Source organism: Brienomyrus brachyistius, chromosome 11 (assembly GCF_023856365.1).
Source record: "Brienomyrus brachyistius isolate T26 chromosome 11, BBRACH_0.4, whole genome shotgun sequence".
In the NCBI taxonomy this organism is placed as follows: domain Eukaryota; kingdom Metazoa; phylum Chordata; class Actinopteri; order Osteoglossiformes; family Mormyridae; genus Brienomyrus; species Brienomyrus brachyistius.
Genome location: NC_064543.1, coordinates 6,752,376 through 6,778,623, shown reverse-complemented (window position 1 = coordinate 6,778,623; position 26,248 = coordinate 6,752,376). Strand labels below are relative to the sequence as shown.

Here is a 26,248-nt window from a genome sequence, read left to right as displayed (position 1 = left end):
GCCAATTCAGTGCCATCACGAGGCTGAAACACACACACACACACACACACACACACACACACACACACACACACACACACACACACACACACACACACATACTGTCCCTCTCCATCCCATTGTCTCCTTGCCGGTTTTCCCTGTAGCTCTATGATTCCAGCTGAAGAACATAACATTTGCACTGATGGTCATAAATCCTGCATGCAGATTTATCTGCTTTGCGAATCATTCCTGGTCAGTCTGGTTTTTTTTTTTTTTTTTTGAAAGACCTGTAATCTCTCTTCAAACATAAAAAGGTGCAGAAACTCTAGATGTTTCGTTTTAATGGCAGTTAAATTAAAGCAAAGTGCCCTGGGTGTCTGTATCACCCCCCATCTTGGTGGAAGTTGGTCTGCTGCAACATTTGCTCTGCACACTGCAGACACCTCACTCATGTAATCAGCCCACGTTTGCATTTCATCCGGAGCTGTTGATTTTAAATTCAAGACCTCCATCCTTTCCTGATCCTCACAATTAGTCTGGAGCAGAGAGAGCATGAATTTTCAATTTCAGACAATGAGCCATGGAGATATGTTGAAAAAAAATTGCGTACAGGATAGATTCCTCTTCGGGGGGAAATCATGTTGTTGTCTCTTCCCCATCCATCCATCCTGGCTTGATACGATACTGTGGGAAGTGCATGATAGGACAGACACTGCGAGTCACACTCTGATAGATGGGAGTGACAAGGGAACAGGAAGGGGGGGTGTAACAAGGGAACAGGAAGGGGGGGTGTAACAAGGGAAAAGGAAGGGGGGGTGTAACAAGGGAACAGGAAGGGGGGATGTAACAAGGGAACAGGAAGGGGGGGTGTAACAAGGGAAAAGGAAGGGGCCAAATGTAACAAAGGAACAGGAAGGGGCGGGACCTAACAAGGGAACAGGAAGGGGGGGTGTAACAAGGGAACAGGAAGGGGGGGTGTAACAAGGGAACAGGAAGGGGGGGTGTAACAAGGGAACAGGAAGGGGGGGTGTAACAAGGGAACAGGAAGGGGGGGTGTAACAAGGGAACAGGAAGGGGGGGTGTAACAAGGGAAAAGGAAGGGGTCAAATGTAACAAAGGAACAGGAAGGGGCGGGACCTAACAAGGGAACAGGAAGGGGGGGTGTAACAAGGGAACAGGAAGGGGGGGTGTAACAAGGGAACAGGAAGGGGGGGTGTAACAAGGGAACAGGAAGGGGGGGTGTAACAAGGGAACAGGAAGGGGGGGGTGTAACAAGGGAAAAGGAAGGGGGGGTGTAACAAGGGAACAGGAAGGGGGGGTGTAACAAGGGAACAGGAAGGGGGGGTGTAACAAGGGAAAAGGAAGGGGGGATGTTAGGGTTGGTTGGCAGTTAAGGGTGTCATTTTGTGATTAGAAATTTCCCGCAGAGTCCCCACAAAGATATAATTATGATCCTGTGTGTGTGTGTGTGTGTGTGTGTGTGTGTGTGTGTGTGAGTTTGCATAGATCACATTGTGGAACCAAAATGTCCCCAAAGTGCGATGAAACCTGAAACTTCCTTACCTGTGGGGACACTTCTTCAGGTCCCCATTTGATAACCTCAGTTTTATAAAAATCTGTGAATGCAATCAAGCAAGTATAAGTGCCAAAAGTCTTGTATTTTGGTTGGTTGCTTATGGTTAAGGTTAGGGCTGGGTGGGGGTTAAGGGTGTCGTGATTGGGATTAGGGTTTTTCCCATAGAAATGAATGGACGGTCCTTATTTAGATAGGATGATCAACTTGTTTGTGTGTGTATGTGTGCGTGTGTGTGCGCGTGTGTGTGTAGTAGGACTGGCCCCCTGTACTGCGTCTCTCCTGCCCTGTACCATCTAGGCAAGCTCACCATGCAATGACGCCTTGAACCAGTCAATATATTGACCAGATATCCGACTGGCTCCACATTGCTATACAAACAAACACATCAGTCCAGGCCCAAGCCCTGAAAAAACATCCAGGGGAAGATTGCCACAGTGCTCTGCCTCTCACCTGCTGACTGTGGACAACAGCGGACCTTGTAGAACCCAAACAACCACGAGGAGACACCTTGGGGGGGCCAATCACAATCTCAGGGCCGCCTCCGGAGCTGCCTGATGGTTACTGTCCAATTGGGCTGCAGGAACACGCCCCATTCACCCGACAGGACCAATCTCTCAGGTCCCACACCATTACACAGCATCGCTTTGTCTCTATTATTCCATAAAATCTGTGGGCTGCTACCCGCCAAATCCATCACTCCTCTCCCTCCATCATTCTCTGCCTTACAATTTCCACGCCGAGTGAACTAAACACCATAAGGTATTTATTTTATCCACAGGAAATTAATGTCATTTGTAAGTTTCACAGCTTAAATCGTACCACTGGGAACTTATTGTTGTTTTCTTACCGTCGTTAAGATAATAGCCCGGTAATTGCTAAACCATTAATAGCAGTCCTGCGTTCTGTCTGCTGGTTGTCATAGTTAAGGCATTTCTTTGCCCGTGGCTGGTGTTGGCTGTTGTGCTTTTTTTTCTCATTGCAGCTGTGCTGCAGAGTGTGTGGAGTTTATTGGAGGACAAGACCCCCCCCCACCCCACCCCCTGCCTCCACTGAGGCTGGTAGACCACAGTGCAGTTCTGCACCCCGACTGTACTGTGCAATATAATCAGCAGGGGGAACATACCGACAAAGTCTGCAGGTACTGTCACTCATCTTTGGATTCGCTTACTGCGACAGCCGTGAGATTTTCAGGGTGTCGTTAGCCAAGTCTTGGGCAGCAGAATCCTGGGCTGCTGCACCCCCCAGGCTGTCCAGTGAAACGTCGGATTTGGTTCCCATTCAGGGAGGTGGTGGTGAGTCTTGTCTCCGTGCCCGAGGACAGGGGTGTACGCCAGCGGATCTGTCTGTGGGCTGTGGGTACAGGCATTCCTGTGGAGTGTACCTCTTCCAGCCCCCGTTAATTATGCGTTATCCTTATAATTATGTGGCCCCAGCGACACACGCCTCCCCACGGTCCCCGGCACTGCAGGCATGGCGTGCCCAGTAGCACCTCATGACCGTCGGCAGAACAAAAGCGGGTTGAGGCTGACACCTGCTGGAGGAAGCGGTGCTTCACCGTCACGATGCTTGAACCGGGACCGACTGCAGAGGCCCGGCACAAGGACACGGATTTTCTCCTGGTTAAGTGAGCATGGTCTTGTGTGGAGGAGAGGGAAGTTGCCTGCCGCCTGTAACAGGCTGTGATCGAATTAACACTCTGTTCAGCCGCCATTACAAACAGCTCATTTTTACTTGGCTAAGTGTGGAAGTGTGAGACGGACATTTGCACGCTCAGTTGGTTTGAAAATCAGGTTGCAGCTATTTAACTTAGTCTCTTTCTTTAAGCACCTTGTCTGCTTCCTGGGGATAAATCAGATCCTTGTATTTTGAGCTGCTGTGGCCAGTGTTCTGCTCCATAAATCAGGCGTTCGGTGTGTTTTCTGTTTCCCAGAAACACATTGCAGGCAACGAAGGAGGAGCACTGGCATGTCCAGATGTTTCATAAATAAATGTGTAAAATTGTTGGAGTCTGTAGCAATAAGAGGAGTACCGGCGCGATGGGAGGGGCCCAGGCTTGGGGGGAACAGTGGGGGGAGGGGGGGGGGTAGAACAATAAAGATCTCCATGTGTTTCCTTACCCAGACGTAGGTTCACACGGTTGGGGTCAAGAGTCTGAGCCTGGGGTCAACCCACCGGCGGCCCCCACCGCAAGCCCCCAGGAATGTTTTGGGGCTCCAGCCATTCAGGTACCCAGCAATGAGTGCAATTGTTCTACAGGGAGGTCACAGGGGTGAGGAGGTGAAAGGAAGAGAAGTACACCCAGAGTCACTTGAGATGTTTTTAGCCACAAAGATGAGGTCCAGAAGGCAGTGCTGCCATATGGAGAGCTTGTTTACTTAAAGGGAGAACGGGGGGGTGGGGGGGGGGGGGCTTCCTCTGCGTTTACAGAAAAGATCGCTTTGATAAGCGCCTCCACGAATTTATTGATTGCAGCCACTGACTGCTTTGTTGACTCCCTCACAGCGCCACTCAAATTCAGCCGCCCCCCCTCTGGACGCTAGTTGTTCCTAAATTGAATCCCAGATGCCGGCAGGCCTGGGGCAGGCTTGTCCCCCCCCCCACAAAGGTCTGCACGTCTCTCTGTGTGGGGACCTCCCAGAGCAGAAATGGCTGAGCTGAATCAGGTTTTTCTTTAGTCTGTGGGAGTTCCCACTCCCCTGGAGCGTAAACGGAGGAGACACCATATTTTCCCTCCATTTCTCCATTTTTTAAATAGGAGGAATGCTTAGATTATAAATGGCGGGGGGCAGTTCAAGGGGAAGGCGGCTCGCAGATTTGTGTGCCGTCAATAGGGGCGAATCGTGGAAACGTGCAGCTTTTATCAGGAGGGAAGGCGACGGAGCACAGTAAATGGGAGTGGGGAGGGGGGAGAGACGCTGTGGTCCTGGAGTTTAAATAGACACGCGGTTAACACCCAGCCCCCCTCCCAAGCGGCTACCTGCTGAAGTGTACTCGTGTTCGGAGGCAGCGGGGAGGGGGGAGAGGACCAGTCAGTCACTGCTGTGGGTTGATAAGCAAGTGCATTTGGGGCAAATCGCTGCATCTGTGAGGTGGGGGCAGGAAATGTCATCCTTGGCGAAATCTGCAGGAAATTGATAAAATTCAGCCCTTCTGGGAGGGCAGTAATGTGGCTGCAAAACGTTAATCAGTGATTTGATACCTTTTCTCGGGAGCCTAATGTGTTTGCTTAGACCTTTAAAAGGATGAACCTTCTGGGCATGGAGATGTATTTCAAGGCCAGGGTTAGTCTTTTTGAGTCTGTAATATTTTAACAGCACATTTTACACACTCCAGTCTCTTAATCCTCATTAAAAATTGCTCAAATTCCCAAGATTTCCACATGGCATGTGATCTGATCCCTGAAAATAATAACATTCTACATCTCAAAGGAGGAATGCTGCCAAATGTGGACTCTGAGGTAGTTATCTAGTCATGGTCAGTTAGCTTGAAAGAGCCATGAAAGGAGAATTTCATGCAAATTCCATATAAATTGGTGTTTTTTTTTAAACTTTGCAAGCAGCAGGTATATTGAAAATGAAATGTTGAAATTGTAAATGCAGACCTTTTTTTAACTGCCTACACCACAAATTTAGAATTAATTTAGTAATAAATAAACTACTTATTTAAAACAGATTTTCTGAATTAGGTGAATGAAATGAAATTACGAAAACCCAACTGAATGAAAACAAAGTTCAGATATAGACATTATAACATTTGAAAATATCACTTCATTCCATATATGTCATGTATTATTTTCAGGTGGAAGCTGCAGAAATATTTAAAACGTCTCAGTGTGTAATGTAAATGTCTGTGTCTGTTTGCTGTTTTCGAGATCATGGCAGAGGTTTAAATGAGGTGCTTCATTTGTCAATGAGCATGTATTCATCTGGAAAAACAGCAGGCAGAACTGCCCCATTAAAGATTATCATAAACGCCATCTCTCAAACTAGGGCAATTAATTCCAGCAACTCATTTTCCCAGACTTCCCTTTCCTAGCGACACTTCCTGTAGCCTGCTAAGCTCTCTGCTGCCACCAAGTGGCTGTTTAAAAACATTTGTACGTCACAGCGCTAATGCAGGTCATTGGGACCTCGTCCCAAATTTAAACAGGGGAAGCTTTGTCCACTTGTGCACGAGATCTGCCAGTCTGAGTCACGTACGTATGTGATGACACTGTGGCAGAGCCTGGAGCAAAAAATGTGAAGGGTGAAATCAGGATGAATATGGAAGGAAGGTGAGACCTACAGGGATACAACAGCTACCGGGAAATACGCTGGATTTGAATGCATTTGAATGCCCAGATGATTATGTTAGGGACATATATCTCTCGAGATAATGTCTTGTTACTCCCAAGGTCTATCTACCAAGGTGATGGGGTGTAGCTCAGGAATATCTAGAACGTTCCTCAGTGGGACATACAAAGACACTGATATTTTAGTTATTGGACTTCTAATCTTCAACATGTGCAGCCCCACAAATACTCTACATTCATATAAAATAAGCATTTTGGATTCTGGGTAACTGACGGCAGATATAATCCTCAGCATTGCAGTCCCACGGGTCTCCACCAGAAGGCGCACTAACTGCATACTGCCAAGACTGTTTGGCTCAGTGTTGGGAAAAACCTCCACGGTCTGTGTCTGGGCATAATGTACCGACCAGCCTTCTGAAAAGAATCGCTTTATGCCTTTATGTTCAAATTCTGTGGCACACTATGAGGGTTAATGACCCATCACTGTGATCCGAAAGGGGCAGAACTGGAGAAATTCCTCGCAGATACCACGAGGTTTCCTGTATTGTGTGTACAGGCGTTCATGCGAAGAACTACGATCAGATTAATGCAAAACAAAGTGATTATACCAATTAGGTATTAATCGTATTAGTCATCCATTAGATATACATGGGTTGGAGCACTGATTTGGAAATAATTTAATGAACAAGAAAAGCGTTACATTATTAACGCTAACGCCTTGGCATAATTTAAAAAGTTGTTAAAATCAGATCCGCGCAAAACGGCGCAACTCCCACTGAGATGTACAACATGCAAACTGCCAACACGTCTGCACAGCAGAGGGCACTGTCTCCCCGTCCATTCAGAAAATGCATTATTCCAGTCGTATTACTTACGCATAATTTCAGTTTGAGAAGTATTAATGGAATGTGCAGAGTGGGGCGTGCTGTTGCCTCACACCCACCATTGAGGGTTTGAATCTCGCTTCTTCTGTGAGTGGAGTTTGCACGTTCTCTTCATATTTCCTGCAGTCCAAAAATATACAGTTAGGCTAACTGGCATCTCAAAATTGCGCGTGGAGCGTGATTTAGAGCAGGGTTTCTCAACCCGGTCCTCGCAGACCCACAGACGGTCCACATTTCTGCTCTATTACAATTGCCAAGGAATTGGAAGAGAGCAAAAACGTGGACCGTTTGTGGGTCTGCGAGGACTGGGTTGGGAAACCCTGATTTAGAATGTAGCAAAAGCATTGTTATGCGTTTAACTGGTTTCTTGGGATTCTATTTAATTGGAAGAGGGATTGTATTCTTTTCGCGTTGACGCAGTGAGATCACTTTGCAGCCAGAGGTATGAAGGAGATGACATCTGTCACCCCGGCCACCCGTGCCCCCCCTCCAATCAGGCACCGAGATTCCAAATCTGAAGAGAGACAAGCAAGCGTCTCTGTGCTAATATCTTGCAGCTTGAAATTAGCTTTCTTGACCCTGAACACTAAAAAGGGCACCAAGTCGTTTCTGTGGCTAGTAGATTTTTTACGTTATTTTTTACTGGCACGACATCAGTTTCTGTTCGCTGGTGCTCCTACCTCCTGTCTGCTTCCTGTTTTGTTTTGAGGGTACTTACTGTAATACTCCCCCCCCCGAAAGTCCAGGGAGAGTATAGTTAGCTCAGACTGAATGACACCGACGAGATGCAGGTCAGAAATTTTCGGGGTCGACATTGCCAGGACCATCAAGAATCACGAGTTAGAGGATCTGAGATCGTAGTGGGGGCGTGGTGTCCTCTCACTCCTCATGAACTTGGATCGTCTCTCTAGGACCCCCCCCCACCCCCGCCCTTTCCCTTTAAGAACCAGCGTGATCATAAATTATGAGCCTATTTGCAGGTAGTATTGATTCCTTCAAAGACATATGTTCGAGTTTAAAAAAGTCATTGGATGTATCATTGAAAAAATAGCATCTTTGATGTATTTGCATAACTGATCCATGTATCGCTCAGTTTATGTGACTGTCGAGCGATGGTGTCCCATCCAGTGTCCCTGACTCTGTCCTTCCTCACAAAGCACTCGGTAAGGAGTCCTGGAAAACGAGACCTCTGGGCTGTATGCACTTACTTAGGATTGAATTGGGTCATAGGTGGATTGTTTAGGTCCAGAATGTTAAAATTTCAGACCAGGATTTTGTTTTAACCAACCAGTTGAGTACCCTATGACTGTCACTGTTTATACTCAATGGGCTGGTTGAAACAAAATCTCGGTCTGTACTTTTACTTTGTGGACCGGAGCTATCCACCTCTGAATAGGGTGTATTTCCACATAATGCACTTCCACTCCCCACAGCAACTTGCTGGATTTGACATAACGGGACACATCCTCCTATAGCCCAGAGTTCCTCCCTCATTGGACTGGGCTGCCCAATCCCTGCTTTCGGTCTGCTGGCCCCATGCATGTCTTCGCCGTACCTTGTACGCAATACCATTGCTGACTTTCAACATTCCCCTTAAAGGCGGCACTTGATCAAAACATTATGCAAGTGGGGATAAGATCTGGGCTCCTGAAAATCTTATTATGCTGACCATTAGCTTAATTATGCCCCGTGGCCACAGCTGAGGCAGAACGACAATGTTCATTACATTTGGAAGTGACGTTTAACGGTTCTGCAGAGATGTTCTGATCGACCTTTAAAGCACATTACCACGCACGGCTTCCTGCTGGGAAAGCGTGTTATTCTCAGGTCCCTTCCCCTCGCAAAGCACCGTAATCCCCCCCCTCGTTTCAGCTTCGGACCTGTTTTATCGCCAGTGAGATAGTCCCGCTCGAGGTGCTATCAGCAAGGCCCGCTATCAGTCAGCTGCCTGCCAGGCCTTTCATCAGACCCCTCCGCCTCAATTTTGCTGCACCTGATTGTGTCTCAGAGTTATTGCAGCGGCTAAACTCTTGAGGCAGGACACTGATCTCTCTATAAATGGAGTGAAGACATTTTGCTCTCCAGATGAGGGGGCTTTAACTGCATGTGCGAATAGCAAATCTCGTGCAACCTTGTCCACTGTAGAGGTCATTCCTGGGCTCTGAATATTTCAGATTTTTTCCAGGACATGCTCACGCTCACCTGGATATCAAAATACAATTTGTGTAACACGTCTGATGGCTGTTTTGATGTTATGAGTCTAGAACATCTAATTTTCTGCCTGTTGGGTTTTACACAAAACCGATACATACATTTCAAAATAAGACGTATTCATTAGCATTCCATTTCGCCGGAGCGGTGGATGAAAATTAAATTCCGTGTGAATTATTTAAAGCTTGATCTATTTGCAGTTCGAAGGATCCCCATGAATGTCAAAATCATCTTTTAGCAAAAAAAAAAAATTATAAAATCGGCGCATTACGTGATTTTTTTTCCGATAAAACTGATCTGTGCTTTTTTTTAACGCAGCTCCTGCCTCAGACTCACTTTAAAAATTGTTGCAAAGCTGCGTAATGTGACGGATATTGGAGAACGTCACCGTTTTTAATGCGTTTTTACCACAATGTGATATGATAAATGCAGGCACCCGGGCATGGCAAAATACGATAAAAGGGGAATTAAGGAAGCGCTGGGATTGGCTGGTTTGTGGATTGAGGGGGGATCCTACCAAAGGCCAGAAACCTGAACCCCACCAGACATCACCATCTGTCACATCATAAACTTTATGCATCCTATTTTATCCCGGAAAGGGGAGGGGGGGGGGGGGCTTGCCTGGCTTTCTGCCATATGTGGATAAACTATGTATCTAAGTGTGACGTTAAAATAAACGCGTTTAATCCTAACTGTGATTCTGTCTGTGTGCTTCAGGACTTTAAATGAACATGTTGCTGGATGAATAAATCCCGCTTTCCGGCCTCTTCAGTCCCCACCTCCCCCCCCCCCCCCCCCCCCCTTACTTTGCCTTACTGTGCTGCACGTCTATAACCATCCGGCCTGAAGCGGTGGCGCTATTCCGAGCGTAATAGAGATATAAAGGCATTAAACCTCACTCCCCGGGGTCCGCAATTGCTTTTCATCAAATTAATTATCCGTGCAATATTGAAATTCTGGTGGACGATGTTCCGGAGCTTAGGCGTCTGCTTATTGTATTAGCCTGGATAGGGCTGCCTCCTTAAAGCCTACAGTTTGTTAGTTATACGCCTTGGGAGGCTCTGCTTTTCGTCATCCATGACAAATGAAATGATCCAAAGCATATCCGAGCGCCAACACGCGGCCTAATTGGATTTCCGCTGTGGGGCCTGTCAGGTAGGAGGGGTCCGGGGCCAAAGGCGCGGCGGCTGCCCGCCAGGACCCTTAGGGTTCAGCCCCAAGCCCCTTCGGGGTTTTACATTCTTTCCTCGACTAATCATGTGACTAGCAGAAGTTCTCTGTTTTCCCATGAAATGTAGCAGATATTTCATTCTTAGAATGACGAGATAAAATGCGCCTTTATTAATACCGAGGGAAATTACTGTGCTGAGGCATCAGATATCAAGTATGAAGATGAGGTCTCTAAGAAGGTAGGTAACCTAACTGAAGTGGGAGCAAACATGTACGAAAAGCAGTACACTATCTATCTATCTATCTATATCTATCTATCTATCTATCTATCTATCTATCTATCTATCTATCTATCTATCATTTGTCTGTTTGTTTGTTTGCTTGTTTTTATTTATTAAGTTCATAAAAATATTGCACATGCTGGGGGGCCCAGGCAAAATACTCCATGGGCCCCCCCAGCACACCCTCCACCGACATCGTAAAATTTATTATTTCATTTATTATTTATATTTTTGCGCCTAAATTAGTAATATCAACAAAGAGAACGCAATTTCTTTATTTCCACTTTTGTGAAAATCAGAATACACAAATAAAGCAGATTTGTCGCTGCAACGTACTACATAAACGGCCCAGCTGGAGGGCGCCAGGCAATTGCCTGTGCTCTCCCTGTGCCTCTGGCTGTGCTCTCCCTGTGCCTCTGCCTGACTTCTGCCTGTCCTCTCCTTGTGCCTTGCCTGTCCTCTGCCTGTGCCTCTGGCTGTGCTCTCCCTGTGCCTCTGCCTGTGCTCTCCCTGTGCCTCTGGATGTGCTCTCCCTGTGCCTCTGGATGTGCTCTCCCTGTGCCTCTGCCTGTGCCTCTGGCTGTGCTCTCCCTGTGCCTCTGCCTGTGCCTCTGCCTGACTTCTGCCTGTCCTCTCCTTGTGCCTTGCCTGTCCTCTGCTTGTGCCTCTGGCTGTGCTCTCCCTGTGCCTCTGCCTGTGCTCTCCCTGTGCCTTTGCCTGTCCTCTGCCTCTGCCTGTGCTCTCCCTGTGCCTCTCACTGTCCTCTCCCTGTGCCTCTGCCTGTCCTCTCCCTGTGCCTCTGCCTGTCCTCTCTCTGTGCCTCTGCCTGTCCTCTCCGTGTGCCTCTGATTGCATTTACACTAATGTTCATCATTTACAACTAGGGCACTACATTTTATTGTTTTTTATCCTCACACAGTCTCACTGCTGCGGGTGCCTGTCCAGACGTTTAATTACAGCAGGTTTTAAAAATGCGCCGCAGTGGCCCAGGCGGTCTGTTATAAGGGAGCGCCGCGTGCCGGAGGTATCCTTCAAGGCCTAATTTGACACCCCGGTACCGTCTGCCCGCTTTGAAGCACACAGAAGTGATGGCGGATGCCAGCTGGGCATATGGCGCCTTAAAGCACGGCTTGCCGTCTCCTGGAGGGGACATACGCTGGCTGGGGTCCTCCTTTACATCGCTTAAAAGCAGCAGAGCACACCCAGAGGATCTCTGAGGCACTAACTCAGGCTGTTATAACCCCCATGTGTTATTCTTTAACATTCACAGCAGGCAGAGGCTCACTTATGACTCAGATGTAACTTTTATATATCATGCCAAAGTGTTCATTTACTGCCGCACTGTAGTGCAGTAGGAATAGTAAAAAAAATAATAATAAAATGCAGAAAAGGAGCTTGTTTCATTTAATTTCATGCACACTGGCAAACAGGTGTAATGTGTGCATTTAGCATAATGGAACAAACGGGGTTTGTATCCCTTCAGGAAAAGTTTTAATGAAAGTGCTAGAATGGGAGTTGCTTCTGTCCTCCGGACATCGAGATGATGTGAGCAGTGATCTGGCTGGGTCCTGTAAAGTGCCTTTTGTTTTCCCCCGAAGCTACCTTCAGGTAGTTGGGTTAGTCTGCAGCGTGGGGAAGCTCCCTTTGTCGCTGGGCGCTCTGTCCCTTTAAGAGGTCAGTGCTGCCGGGCTCCTGTGGGGTTCTCCAGTGAGGGAGTACACGCGGACAGGTGGCTCCTGTCCCCAGCAGCCAGACGCTCTGCGGGGAGCAGCCGACGCGCAGCCCTGTCTTGGGGGACAGAGGGGGGTGGGTTCAGGGTTTCGCACAGCCCTGCAGAGGACTCCCGCCCCAGCATGAGCTCAGCGGCTGAACCTGTGGCCGTCACCCGGCCCCCACCCTCCTCCAAGAGGCACCGGAGCCAGAGGAAGAATTCCAGCAGATTATACTCGCAGTACCAGGATCCGCGGTCCGGGTGAGCAGCACCGCCTGTCCCGTTTAGCCCCTTCCATGGGGAATCAGGCTTTGGCAAAACCCAAGCAGATTATTCAGTGATGTTATGATCAGCCGCTGCCGTGGTCCTGATTAAGATTAATGACCTGTCACTGAATTAAGGAAGCTTTCATTCAGAAAAGAAATGTTTATGTAGAAGAGCTCTTTTATGACATCAGATGCCACTTAACCAGAGAATTCTGCTACATCTGATGAGATAAATACTTTAAGCAGATTTGCCTTTAATGTGGCTTGTTTCTCTTCATCTGGAAGTTAATGGTCGGGATTAAACTGTGAAATACGGAATCGAACGAGATGCTAAAGGACTGAACTAAGGAGGGAGAGACTCAGACGAGAGGTTCGCGTCACGTTGATGCGTCCGGTAGCACGTGGAACTGCACACGGCACTGAGCAAGGAAACAACCCAGTGCTCTTCTTCCAGGCTCTCCGACGAAGAGGATAAGCCAGAAGAGCAGGTGGACAGCAATGACCCGGAGGAGATATTCCAGAACATTCAGCTCCAGAAGGAGATCATCGCCAACATTCGCACCAGACCCTGGCCCATGAGGCACAAGCTCAAAGTCCTCAAGTAAGAGCCCGTCTGGGTGGCAGGGATGCGACACCCCCATACGTCGGCATGCCCCCAGGGGACCCTCGCACAGATGGGGCATGTGACTTAGTCACATAGAGCATGGAGGAAGACTAAATATGTTGGTATTTTTAATGATGTTTCCCTGGTTTTTATTTGATCGAATTGAAAATGGGCACCTGGCATGAGCCGTCCCTTGAATGGTTGTTGGAGTGTTTCCACGGTTACGTGTGACCGCATTCCTCGCTAGTCTGACCTAGTGGTTAGTTGTTGTCGACTGTTGTCGGGGAAATTGAACAACTTTAATTGGCTGAATTACTTAGGAAGCCCAGCCTCAGCGCAGGAAGACAGGATCCTTAGCGCGCCAAGGAGGAGCGCTAAGTGGTGATTAGCGTCCCCGCAGGAAATATGCCGCGCTTATGGGCAAAAACAAATTCTGTTAGCGGCGTCATTTGTTCATTAGCAGGTCCCACTCCCCCCCGTTCATCTGGAGGAGCCAGGCTCCGCCTCTGAGCTGCAAACCAGACGCCCCACTCCTCCATCCCAAAAAGTGCTGATTCCCATCATCAGTGGGGCGCTCGTTATGTGATGGTCTCGTTATTGCCTCACTGCAGCTTTATGGCCTGCGCCTCCAATGAGACGAGAGCCCCCGCTCTACGCCTGGCGTGCGTTCTGGATCGATGCCCCCCGGTCCGCCCTTACACGCTCCATTTGTAATGCGCCTAAATCATCAGCCTCTCCTTAATGTGTTTGTTCGTATTATTTACGTTTCGCTTGCCCAAAGCTGATTATTGCTACTGCCGGTTTATAGAACCGCGTGTAGCGCCAGAGCGATGCGGGTTAAGTACTTCAAGGGCATAACAGCTGGCGCCCCCTGTGGGTGGGTTTATAAAAATCATCAGATTAACTGTTACTCTATCTGCAGGTGAAACGCCCTTGCGTGCTTTCGAAGCTTCTGTAAAGGGGTACGCCGTCAGCTGTGTCTCCTTGGGGAAATGCCGGTGCGGTCGGGCGGAGGTCTGTGCAGGGCCAGTGTAGCTCAGACGGCCCCGTTTCTTGTAGCTCTTCCCCGCGCAGTGAATCCCGTGTTGCGTGCAGTGAGGCAGCCAGCCTCCTGAATGAGGTCATGACCCGCCGGTCCTTTGTCCTCGCAGGCAGGCCAGGGAGATCGTCCTGAAGTACGAAGGCAGGCTCACCAGGACCCGCGGCTATCAGGCTGCCGGAGCCAATGTAGGTCCCTCCTGCCGCCAGTCTTTCCTGAATAAATACACCCCTCCCCCCCCCAACTGGCACTGGTCACTTTAACTTATTACCTGTTTCTTGTTGGTTGATGGACACTGTTCCACTGATTATAAACTCTTTCTCCCAGCCCCAGTTTTGCACTTTAAGTCCTGTGAAAACCCTTGTCACTTTTTCTACGTTGCACTGTGGCCCTGGGGGAGCGACATTTCATAGCACAGTGTATGGGGGCTGTGACAGTAAAGCCCACATCACCCGCCTATACCGAGCTCCAGTCTGGTTAAATCATCCTGTGGTGTGACTTGCTGTAATACTTAGTCATATTTTTCCACGCCTTCTTTAACTCTGACCTCTCCTCCCCATATAAAGTGTCCGGCTCGGGTAGCCGTGCGCACATCTGTGTCTTTTGGGCTGCGAAGGTCCACTTAGAGGCACGGAGCGCAGATCTTGAATTTATTGTGAATTGAAGTGGACGTCCTGGGCTGCACTTACGCTAATTGTCCTGCAGCAGAGTCTGCAGCCGTGAGCCCTGCATAAACTCTCACTTTACACGGTGCACCATTGCGGCACGTCTGTTGGAGGGTTTTCTATGAAAGACGGTGTCTGGGAAATGGAAGGCTGTGGGTGTAGGTTCTGCTCTCCGGCCGGGCCGAGCCTGGATGATCTCACTCCTTTATCTGCGCGTTTGGTAGCTTATAGATCAGCGTTATCAGCTCACATGCGGAGCACACGCTCAGGAGCACATGTCTGTCGGATTTATAGCCCATTGTTATTGCTGAGCTTAATTAAAATGGTCCCATGGCATAGCCTGAAGGCTATTAAAATTAATTGAGTCATAGTAAGTAGATTGACGATGCTGTATTAATTACAGAGATGCCCCCCCGTGCTGCTTACTTTGGGTAAAATATCGGAAATCAAATGCATTTTTAGTAGTTAGTCATCTGCTATTATTTACTTCTTAGTTTAGGTCAATATTTTTTTTTTAATAATCAAAGGTCACGCTGGTGGCATTGTTGATATTTTGTGATGTGGTCCAGACTGAGGGAGATGATCTCGTGTAATAGTAGCTCTGATAGAATTAAAAAGAGCAAAATCAATTTTGCGCTCTAATGATTTAATCTGCTGCTCATCTTTTCAGCTCCTGAAGAAACTGTCCCGCTTGCTGTATAATATTGTAGTTTTGTTTGTTCCGTGGGAAATGAGAATCAAGAAGATTGAGAGTGAGTATGTGTGTCTGTTTCTCTGTCGTTAAATGCTAAACGCTAATGCTAAATGCTACATTTTAAATGTCGCTAAATTCTTCAGTCCCCAGTGTCCGTGAAGCGGGCCGGTTATTTGCTCTCTGATTTTTAAAGGTCACTTCGGATCAGGGGTGGCTTCGTACTTCATTTTCCTAAGATGGCTGTTTGGCATCAACATCGTTCTGACCGTCATGACGGGAGCCTTCATCGTCCTGCCCGAAGTGAGTCGTCCCTAGAATGCATGATGCTCCGCTGGCCCAGAGCGAATCCACTGGCCTTCGTAAGATGGGGGGAGATGCTGGACTTCCAGTGGTGGGGCCAAGTCACGTGATAAGCTCATCTCACCTGGAAGCAGTCATTAAACACTCGTGTTCCCTCTCTCCCGGCCTTGACCTCATATGCAGCTCAGCCTTCACTACCTTCCCCAAACTCAGCACCTCCCTTGTCTTCTCTGCCTATGTATGCCCCCCCCCCCTTCTTCACTCCCAAAGCGAAGCCCGTCTTCTTTGTCCTGAAGCACTTTGTTCGTGTGACGTCCTTCTAAAAGTCCGCCGTTTGTGTTTTCTGGGTCCTTTTAACGCCTCCACTCTGTTGGGTTATTGTTATACGCGTATGTAGTTATTATGATAAAGGCTGCAATAAAAGAGAACCAGATGGAACTGGAACAGTGTAGGTATAAAAGCTACACAGCATGAACGCCCTCAGTAGTAAGGTTAGTGATTTCAGGGGGTGGGGGGGGTTCCCCGTTTTTCTGCCAGCTGTTGGCTGGAGCCCCATTTGGAACCACCCGTAGCAAGACCATTCCCAAGGAGCACCTGGCCTCTGCCCAGGATCTGGACACCATCTGGTCACTCGGGGTAAGTGACATTTATGGTTGTGCCGATGGCACGCCGTCCTCGGCAGCAGACGTAGGGCGTTCCATCACTCCCTTCTGCGTGCCGCTCTCCTCAGGGTTACCTCCAGTACTCTGTGCTCTTTTACGGCTATTATGGAAGTGTCCGGAAGATCGGCAGTGCCGGCTACAGGCTCCCCCTGGCGTATTTTCTGGTTGGCATGGCTGTTTTTGCCTACAGCTTCATCATTCTGCTCCGCAAGTAAGTCTGCGCATCGTCTCCGTTTATCTCGGTGCTCCAGGTGCAGGAAATATCTATATATAATTCCTATGGGGGGTGGGGCCACTGCCATTTGTTCTGGAAGGATGAGTAGGATTGGGGGTACATATCCATCCATCCATCCATCCATCCATCCATCCATTTTCCAAACCGCTTATCCTACTGGGTCGCGGGGGGTCCGGAGCCTATCCCGGAAGCAATGGGCACGAGGCAGGGAACAACCCAGGATGGGGGGCCAGCCCATCGCAGGGCACACTCACACACCATTCACTCACACATGCACACCTATAGGCAATTTAGCGACTCCAATTAGCCTCAGCATGTTTTTGGACTGTGGGGGGAAACTGGAGTACCCGGAGGAAACCCCACGACAACACGGGGAGAACATGCAAACTCCACACACATGTGACCCAGGCGGAGACTCGAACCCGGGTCCCAGGGGTGTGAGGCAACAGTGCTAACCACTGCACCACCATGTCGCCCCTCAAATTAATGCAGTTACGTGTAATATATAAGCATCGTTACACATATGGATAGTTTAAGGCCTTGACCCACGTTGTGTTCCAACCTGAGCCAACTTACCACCTCGTATCTCCTCAGGATGGCCAGGAACTCGCGACTCAGCCTGGCTAGCGCCTCAGACGAGAACTACACCTTCTGCTGGAGGGTGTTCTGCGCGTGGGACTACCTGATCGGCAACCCCGAGGCAGCAGAGAGCAAAGGCGCGGCCATCGTCAACAACATAAGGGTGAGGGTCGCCAATGCAGGGGCCTCGTTGCCTTGGCGATCTGCCAGGCTGTTGCTGTGCGTGGAGCAAAGCCAGAGCTGGGAGGCCCATCGATCGCAGCTTATCTGCACCCCGAAAGGGCTGCATCAACAAGAGTGCCCTGCAGCCGCTGACGAATTAGGCCACAGGTTCTCGCTGAGATTCTCGCTTCTTCTGACACGCTTTGTCTTTCCTTTGAAGGAGGCGATTGTCGAGGAGCAAGAGAAGAAGAAGGAAACAAGCCTGTAGGTGGTGCTGCTGCTCCCCGCCCCCCATCTCACTGATCTTTGATGTTCGGTATCAGGGCTCCGTTGATGCTGAGGAGCATAGTTATATATCATGTTCTCCGTGGCTGTTGGGGGTGAGCAGCAAGCGGCCGTTATCTGCGGTAAATGCCTCAATAGTAGAGTCGAGATGATCTTTCTATGACATCACTTTCATAAACTAAACGCCCATGTGCCAGAGTGTGAAATCCAAGGAGGCGATTTGTTATCGGTCCAAGGTGCAGGACCTAATGAGTGAGCCGCTCCCTCTCGCATCCACCCCCGGCCGCTGGAAGTCCGCCTCCATCCAGGCTGATTTATAAACCCCTGCCGGTTCACTGCAACCGCAGCAAAATGCACATGGCTGGGTGCCGCCCGCTCTATTTCACATGACCCGCATTGTACTGCGGCGAGCGGCTAGCCCTAAATCACCGATCACCGCTCGCTGATCTGTCTTCGGCTGCCAGCTTGGGTATTAATCCCACAGGAGGCCACTGTGGCCACGCCCACCTCCCTCCGGCCGGCATCGCTCCCACCCGCCTCTGCTGCGTAAGAGAGTTTTGCAGCAGTTTCCAAATTATTGGTTCATAAACGTTCACAAGTATCTGAGCCCTGCTGTTGAGGTCATGCTCTGTGTCGGCAACAGTGTAATAAAAGCCAGAGTTTTTTTTTTTTTGAATTATGACATGAATGATATATTAACTAAATGCTTTATTAGGGATTGAATTATTTTAGTTTTCATTTTGACGAATCCCTAGTCCTGTAATCATAATAAATTACCTTGTCGCACAAGGTCTTTGTTATGGACGTGCTTGAATAATGTTCCGCCCAGTTTATCTATCTATCCCTTCCCTGTTTACTTAGAGCAGTTCTGGTCAGTCTCCGCATCGTGGCAAACATACTGGTGCTGCTGTCACTGGCGGGCAGCATTTACATCATTTACTTCGTGGTGGACCGCTCTCAGAAGCTGGAGCAGGAGAAGCCGGAGTTGACGCTTTGGGAGAAGAACGAGGTGGGCAGATACAGACGTGGCGAACGACGTCGGCGGTCTGAGGTTTCTCCTCGTCGGGGAAGTGCATGTACTAAACAGGAGTCCCCGTTCCGTAATTAGGAGGACCGGGGTCCTCAAATGAAGGCCAGCTACCCAGATGACTGGCCTCCAGGCAGACATAAAAGCCAGACGATGGTTGGGAAGGACTCCTGCCATATGCAGTCCCTGCCAAGTTCCTCCGTCTGTTCCTTGGGAATTTTACATAGGGAGATGAAAAGTTCAGGTCCAGAAAGTACAAAGACCAAGATTTTGTTTGAACCAACAAGCTGAATATAAAGAGTCACAGTGACAGAGGACTCAACTGTGTGTTTGAAAGGCTGCGTTTTACGGCCATGTAGTTAGAACAGAAGAAGGAGGCGTGAGGGGCTCAGGACCTGCTCCACGTTACAGCAGCAGCAGCTCTTGTGGCATTAGACCTCACAGCTTTTTGCATGGTCTAACTACTAAGATACCATCTGCTCTATTCTAGTCTGGTCCATTCTGTGTGCCCCTTACGTAACTCCTTCCATTAACTCAGTTCCATTTTTAACCTCTTAAACGTCTTGAACCGAAATGCTAGACTGTCTGTTCCTTGTATGTTCCTGTTTAGTTTTGCCAGCCTAAAACAGGGGTGGGCAGTCTTATCCACAAAGGGCCAGTTTTGGGGTAACCTTTAGGTCAGCTGTTCAAACCCAGGTGTGAGGACTCTTCAGCCAATCAGTCCTCGAATTAGTAATCTGATTAGGTAGTTGCAGCAAAAACCTGCACACACAATGGTCCTTTCCGGATAAGACTGGCCACCGGTGGCCTAAAACGCTTCCTTTGTGATGCCCTAGTCTTGGTGCTGCCTTTTCCAGGTGAGCGTAGTGGTCTCGCTCATCACCATGATCGCGCCGTCCGCTTTCGAGCTGGTGTCCCAGTTGGAGATGTACCACCCCAGAACCAGCCTCAGGTTCCAGCTGGGAAGGTAAGTGGAAGCTGGAGTGCAGACCGAGGTGGACACTAGCGATGAATAAACTCGGGCCTGACACCTGACTCTTTGTCATTCTTGCTGCAGTTGAAACACTTGTTTCGTTTATCTCACCAGGGTTTTGGTCCTGTACTTGGGAAACCTTTACAGCCTGATAATCGCTCTGCTGGACAAAGTGAACAGTATGAGCTCAGCGGTATGTAGCTGTCGGACCCTTGATGTATACATTTTGTTGGTGCCTTTTCTGATGGCTGACATAATGTTCAGTCCGGCACACAAAGGAAATCTGCATTCCTTTCTGTGCGCTTACGGCAGCGGCAACAGTAACAATGGATCAAAACTTGCAATTCGGCAACTTACCACTAGGTGGTAGAAATGCAATAACGGTGAAGTTATGTTTTGTGTCCCGAATCTGATTTTTCTTTTCGTTAGCTGGTGCTACGTCTGGTTAAACGGTCAGAACCTTTTATCTATTCATTTGAGGTATGAAGATTGTGGAGATTTTTTTTTAATTTAATTTAACGTTTTGCATCAAGATAGAGATTAATGAAACCGTTTTGACTATATGGGAAGGTAAAAAGTTAAATCTCCTGCGTACACTCAGGTTCCTGTGGCTCCTGGAAATTGGTCTGACTCCTCTGGATTCCTGGCAACCATTTCCCTGCCTATAGAGGAGAACCTGTCCACCATTGTGCCTGAGATCTTGGATCGGAGGAACTCCACGCCCAGCCTGGTCTTGGAGCCCAGCAGGATGAGAAGCGCTGTGTCGGTCATCCTTAACCAGACGGCGCTGTACGAGTACAACATGCGCTCCCAACAGGACCAGTGCTGGGAGACGTACGTCGGGCAGGTAGCTCCGCTTCCTGCTGCAGCCCGGTCTGCCCCCTTTATGCAACTTTCGACTTTTCTAAAATAACTCTATTATCGGTCTTTGCAAACATCCTACATGATACAAATGAACCCTGCTAACTGAATTAAAACCACGGATATCCAGTCTGTGTCCCCGCTGTAAGGCTACACTCGCATCTTGCTGAAAAATGGTGGTTATTGAGTAGTTTCTAAAAGCATTATGTTGACAGGTGAAATGAGAATGAATTACCAGGCGGTAATTATTGTCTCCCGCTTGGAAACGTATACAGGCTGGTGAGGGTTGCCAGAATGATGCTCCTTTAATGACATGGCAGAGTGGATTTAATGGCAGATGGATCGTTTTATTTATCTAAGCCCTAAATACTGATTCCCCAGCCGCTTGAGCTCAGTTGGAAAAAGCCTAGAGGATTCCCCCCCCCCCCCCCCCCCCCCGTAAGAGTCATTCTGAGCGGTAAAGTGAGTAGGATCATGTGAGACAGGAATTGGAGGAAGGGAGAGGGACTTCATTTGGAATGGAGGCTGACATGGACATATAGAAAAGACGTCGGGAAAAACAAACTAGAGAAACCTGTATATCCATCATGTTTGAGAACATGGACAAGGGCTTTGGGTCGCAGGTGGGCATGACGGACTGTGTAGGATTCCCAGGACAAGAAGAAGAAAAATCTCTCTTTTATAAAGCCGGAGAATAAGGAAGATTGGAATGGAATGGGGTTGCTGTGTGTGGCTGTCGTGCATGCAGAGATATGAATAAATTCCAGCCTTTTTTCCCGGCCGTACAGGAAATGTTAAAGCTGTCCATCATCGACATGATATTTACTGTGGCCAGTATCTTACTCATCGACTTCATCCGCGGCCTCTGTGTCCGGTACCTGAGCGACTGCTGCTGCTGGGATCTGGAGAGCAAGTTTGTGAGTGTGACGCCTTTAACGGCCTCACCCCCCCCAGGCAGACCCCCCCCCCAGAGCCCACCTCTGCTCACCCTCTACCGTGCCGCTCTTTATTTACAGCCGGAATATGGAGAATTCAAAATCGCTGAGAACGTCCTTCACCTGATATATAACCAGGGGATGATATGGTAGGTGACGGATTACAGTTTGCGTTATTCATGGGATGTCCTGCTGCCCCTAGTAACTCCCCAGGGTGACAGAAATATACCCCTTAGCATCACATTTTTGACATTGGTTTTTGACTGGTATCTAGTGACCTCTGACCTTTGTCTGTGTCTTAATGCAAAACCAGACATCTATTGACATGTTTCAGGTCCATAAGTTAGGAGCAGGTGCTTATCTATGTCTCTGTGTTTGGCTGCTTCTCCTAAACGTTTATTCTGTGCAGCAGTGTTGTCCTCGTGAACCATTAATCGCCTGCTTTGGTTTTATGGAATGGAAAATGAAGTCGGCGGGATTGTCATCACATGCTGTAAATCCTGCCCCGCCCCCAGGATGGGTGCCTTCTTCTCCCCGTGCCTGCCAGCCTTCAACGTGCTCAAGCTCATCGGCCTGATGTACCTGCGCAGCTGGGCCGTGCTGACCTGCAACGTCCCCCACCAGCAGGTCTTCCGGGCTTCCAGGTGATAAAGAACTAACAAATTAGCTTAGAAAATTGGTAGTAAGTACCTCATTTGTAGTCAGTACCTCATTTGTAGTCAGTACCTCATTTGTAGTAAGTACCTCATTTGTAGTCAGTACCTCATTTGTAGTCAGTACCTCATTTGTAGTAAGTACCTCATTTGTAGTAAGTACCTCATCTAAATGGTCAGCCTGTTTAGATACATGTTCCTCTGAATAAGAGTAAATATTGGTACTATACTGTATGTCAGTGTTTCCCAGACCAGTCCTCAGGGAACCCCAGACAGACCCACTTTTTTGTCCTCTTCCAGTGCACCCATACCAGGTATTCAGTGTTCTTGGTTAGCCAGAAGCTGGGAGGAGGCAAAAATGTGGACTGTACTGAGGTCTCCGAGGACCGGGTTGGGAAACCCTGCTGTATGTTGTGTATGATGTTCCTAAATCCCAAAATAAGGTTTTTTCACTGCTTGGTTGGTGACTTTAGACCTGTTTTCCCTTTCAGGTCCAATAATTTCTACCTTGCCATGCTTCTGTTCATGCTCTTCCTCTGCATGCTGCCCACTGTCTTCGCCATAGTGCGGTACAGGCCCTCACAACATTGTGGGCCATTCAGGTAAGCTGCAGACCTGCAGGCCCCAACCCGCCCCACCCTTACAGGCCGCAGACGCCAAGGATCCATCTTTGTGGTTTTCTCAATAAGCATACTTGGCCATACTTGTGTTCTCGAATACCCGTTTTATGTCATCTTCCATTGCTGAGGACCAATTCCAATACTCAAGCACTGAAATACCGAAGATGGTAAAAATCCCCAGATGTTGCGCTTGCCTTACCTCAAATATGAAGCATGCATTGATTGCATCCTTGCCCAACGAGGCCAATCCCATGATTCATTGCACCCCAAGTTCAATCTTTGTGTTCTTGGTATTGAGAAACACCCCTATGTCTCTGCTTTGCTCTCTCAGCGGTCAGGAGAAGATTTATGACATCATATCAGAGACGATAGCCAACGAGTTCCCGCTCTGGTTCGGCAAAGTGATGGGCTACGTCACCAGCCCGGTCGTGGTGCTGCCGGCTCTGCTCCTGCTCTTGTAGGTTCACCACCACCTGCTTCCGGCACATGGTTGGTTCGGCGTCCCCAGGGCGGCATCTGACAGCTCGCCCTGTTCCTCTTTCAGCATGCTGATCTACTATCTCCAGTCCATCGCACGGTCATTGAAATTCACCAACACCCAGCTCCGGATGCAGCTTCAGACTGTAAGTGCGAACAAGTTGAATCTCGAGGCTGTAGAAGTGGAAGAAATAGACAGGAATGGGGGGGGGGGGGGGTAGAGTGGTTCTGGAAATAAGCAGGTTCCCCCACCCGTGTCACCATGTCACTGAGGCATCATGGGTACTCACAGCTGCTTTGACTGTTGCAAATTTGCTCAGACAACCCTAACCCTACCCCTAACCCTACCCTACCCCTAACCCTAACCCTACCCCTAACCCTAACCCTACCCCTAACCCTACCCCTAACCCTAACCCTAACCCTACCCCTACCCCTAACCCTAACCCTACCCCTAACCCTACCCCTAACCCTACCTTATCTCCTTGTGTCTCTTTGATGTAGGAAAGGACTGAGGACAAAAAGAAGGTTTTTCAAAGGGCTGCAGGTAACTCTGAGATCTCATGATTGAATTATTAAAGTTACCTCAACCGTGAGGCTTACGCACAGCCAAAGAGGGACAGGCAGTATGTGGGCAGGGCCCTGGCAGGACAGCTTGGGGGCGGAGCTTTATGAGGGCATGCTGGAGGTGAAGTAATGTGAAGGAGTGCCGTGGGTGGAGCCTCCTGCTTCCTGGAGGCGGAGCCTTATGAGGGCATGCTGGAGGCGAAGTAATGTGAAGGAGTGCCGTGGGTGGAGCCTCCTGCTTCCTGGAGGCGGAGCTTTATGAGGGCATGCTGGAGGCAAAGTAATGTGAGGGAGTGCCGTGGGTGGAGCCTCCTGCTTCCTGGAGGCGGAGCCTTATGAGGGCATGCTGGAGGCGAAATAATGCGTGGGAGTGCCATGGGTGGAGCCTCCTGCTTCTTGGGGGCGGAGTCTTATGAGGGCAAGCTGGAGGTGAAGTCATGTGAGGGAGTGCTGTGGGTGGAGCCTCCTGTTTCCTGGGGGTGGGGCTTTTTGAGGGCAGGTTGGAGGTGAAGTCACGTGAGGGAGTGCCGTGGGTGGAGCCTGGGACCATCACGATCCTTGAGTCTGTCTCACTCTTCCCCTAGTCTGCCTGCAGCCTGCCGAGGCGGAAGCCAAGAAGCAGGAACAGGAGAACGACGTCACCACTAGCCAGGAGTCCTCCGTACGCTCCTCATCTCCCCGCCACAACGGTAGCGTGGCCAACTTTGAGTCCCCGGTGAGGCAGGGCAACAGCATCCACACCATCACCCAGTCAGCCTCGCGCTCTGACGTCAACAGGGCCACGGCCTCCGCCCAGAGTCCCTCCATCCCGCTGGTGCAGAAACAAAGGATGGAGCACATGCCGAGCAGGTACGCCGTACAGCTCCCCGCCGGGGCCGATGCAAGTGGCAGCACGTACTCTGCGGCTTAGAAGGCTAACATTCGGCATGCTAACATGACAACATGAATCATGCCGATCAATTTATCAGCCACTACCAGCTACAGCAGATTTCAAGATTCGGTCCTTAATTGTTATTGTACATAACAACGCAACAAGATTCAATTAGCATACAAAGACACAAGGCAAGACGTGTAATATGTAACATTAAGGGTAGGATGTCGTCCCAAATCATGCTGCAAGGTGTCTAATAAATAGATCTCTCTGAAGATATCTCAGAGATTATCTGGGAAAACCTCCCTTGTGTTTCTTCCTCATGATTAGGCACCCAGGATACTTTGGTGGGGCTAGTGGCCCTGGCAGGTCAAAGTCCTTCAACCAGGTGGCGTACAGTCCCTCCACCCGCTACACAGAGCACATCCACTCGGAGCCGCTGTACCGGAAGGGTCTCCGGGCCGTGCATGCGGACGCCGTAGGGCTGGCTCCGGGCCCGAGCTTCGTAGGCCGGCGGTGCCACACCACACGCTACGTGATCATCAACGAGCACGAAGCCCGCAAGAAGCTACTGCGCTCGTCTGTGCGGCTGCCCCGCCACTACCGCCTGGAAGACCCCGGCGACATCGTGGAGCTCTACCCACGCAACATCAAGAGGTTTGGGAGCCGCAGTCAGCATCGTTCCTTCCAGCCACACCTCTGCGAGGAAGAGGAGGACGAAGATGCAATCAAAGTGCTACGGAGGGGCTCCTTTGGCCACGGCGACCGGCCGCGGTCGTTGTCCGACCTCCAGCCACCTGCTCGTTTCTACATCGGAGACAAGGAGAGGGACTCGGCCAGGGGACTGTATGGACAGCACAGGGAGGGCGGCGAGGCAGGCTGGGAGGAGGATCCCTCGCCGTCCCGCTCCTACACTAACGCCAAGAACGGCAAGCTCCACAGCAGGCCGGGTGATCAGCAGGTGAAGGCGAAGACGAAGCACAAGGCGGCGCCATCCCTCACGGAGTCCGACTCCGCCTCCGCTGCCTCCAGCAGCGACCAGCAGAACAGCAGCACCGACCAGTACATCCAGGTCATTCACAACAAGGAAAAATACTTAAAGTCAAGCGGCAAGGTGACTAAAAAGAAGTCCAAAGCCAGTATCGATTTAAATCTAGCGGGATCCAAAGACCTGGTCTGCTCCAACGTCTAATGATGCACAGCTTCCTTCGCATTGCTTTCATCTCTCTCCCTGTTGTCACCGATTACAGTTTATTCTACCGAGATGTATAATATACTGTTATGTTCAAAGTAATAGAAAGTGGACGATGCTGTAATTAATGTCTGCAGTAGAATTATTTTAGTTACTCAAGTTTTAGCACACCCGTATAGAAAAATATTTACATCACGATGTGAAATTGGTGTTTTTAACCTAAAATCACTGCATTTATAAATTACTGTAATAGAAATAAAGCACATGATTGTGATTCACCATAAACTTGTCAGATGCAGCCGTCGTGTCCATGACTGGTTTTACAAAAACCGTTTGTTCACCGTTTTTTTAAAGAACGGCTGAAATTGCTGAAATCATCTTAACATTACTCTGACATTACTCTGACATTACTCTGACATTACTCTGACATCACTCTATCCATCCATTTTCTGAAACCCCTTATCCAGTTCAAGGGGTG

The 26,248-nt window shown here is 49.2% G+C and overlaps 2 protein-coding genes across 3 annotated transcripts in view; one reads left to right on the top strand and one right to left on the bottom strand.

The window, feature by feature from the left end:
• The window catches only part of LOC125751747 (homer protein homolog 2-like), a 426,913-nt gene extending 407,305 nt beyond the window's left edge, over positions 1-19,608 (bottom strand). Inside the window, exon 1 of one of the 2 annotated variants that reach the window (XM_049030981.1) lies at positions 19,599-19,608. The gene's annotated coding sequence lies outside the window, so the exon portion shown is untranslated. Of the gene's footprint in view, positions 1-18,557; positions 18,568-19,598 lie in introns of those variants that run through there. The other variant, XM_049030982.1, reaches the window with a different exon arrangement.
• LOC125704109 (transmembrane channel-like protein 3) lies at positions 12,249-25,995 on the top strand. Its single transcript, XM_048969437.1, has 22 exons — positions 12,249-12,367; positions 12,827-12,973; positions 14,128-14,203; positions 15,351-15,432; positions 15,568-15,674; positions 16,212-16,310; positions 16,405-16,547; positions 17,166-17,313; positions 17,533-17,576; positions 18,459-18,606; positions 19,482-19,591; positions 19,712-19,790; positions 20,199-20,444; positions 21,247-21,375; positions 21,475-21,542; positions 21,909-22,037; positions 22,538-22,648; positions 22,998-23,123; positions 23,211-23,289; positions 23,645-23,687; positions 24,292-24,556; positions 24,909-25,995. Exons 1-22 carry the CDS (start codon positions 12,249-12,251, stop codon positions 25,768-25,770), a joined length of 3,360 nt encoding a protein of 1,119 aa, XP_048825394.1. The 3' UTR covers positions 25,771-25,995.
• The last annotated feature ends 253 nt before the right edge of the window (positions 25,996-26,248 follow it).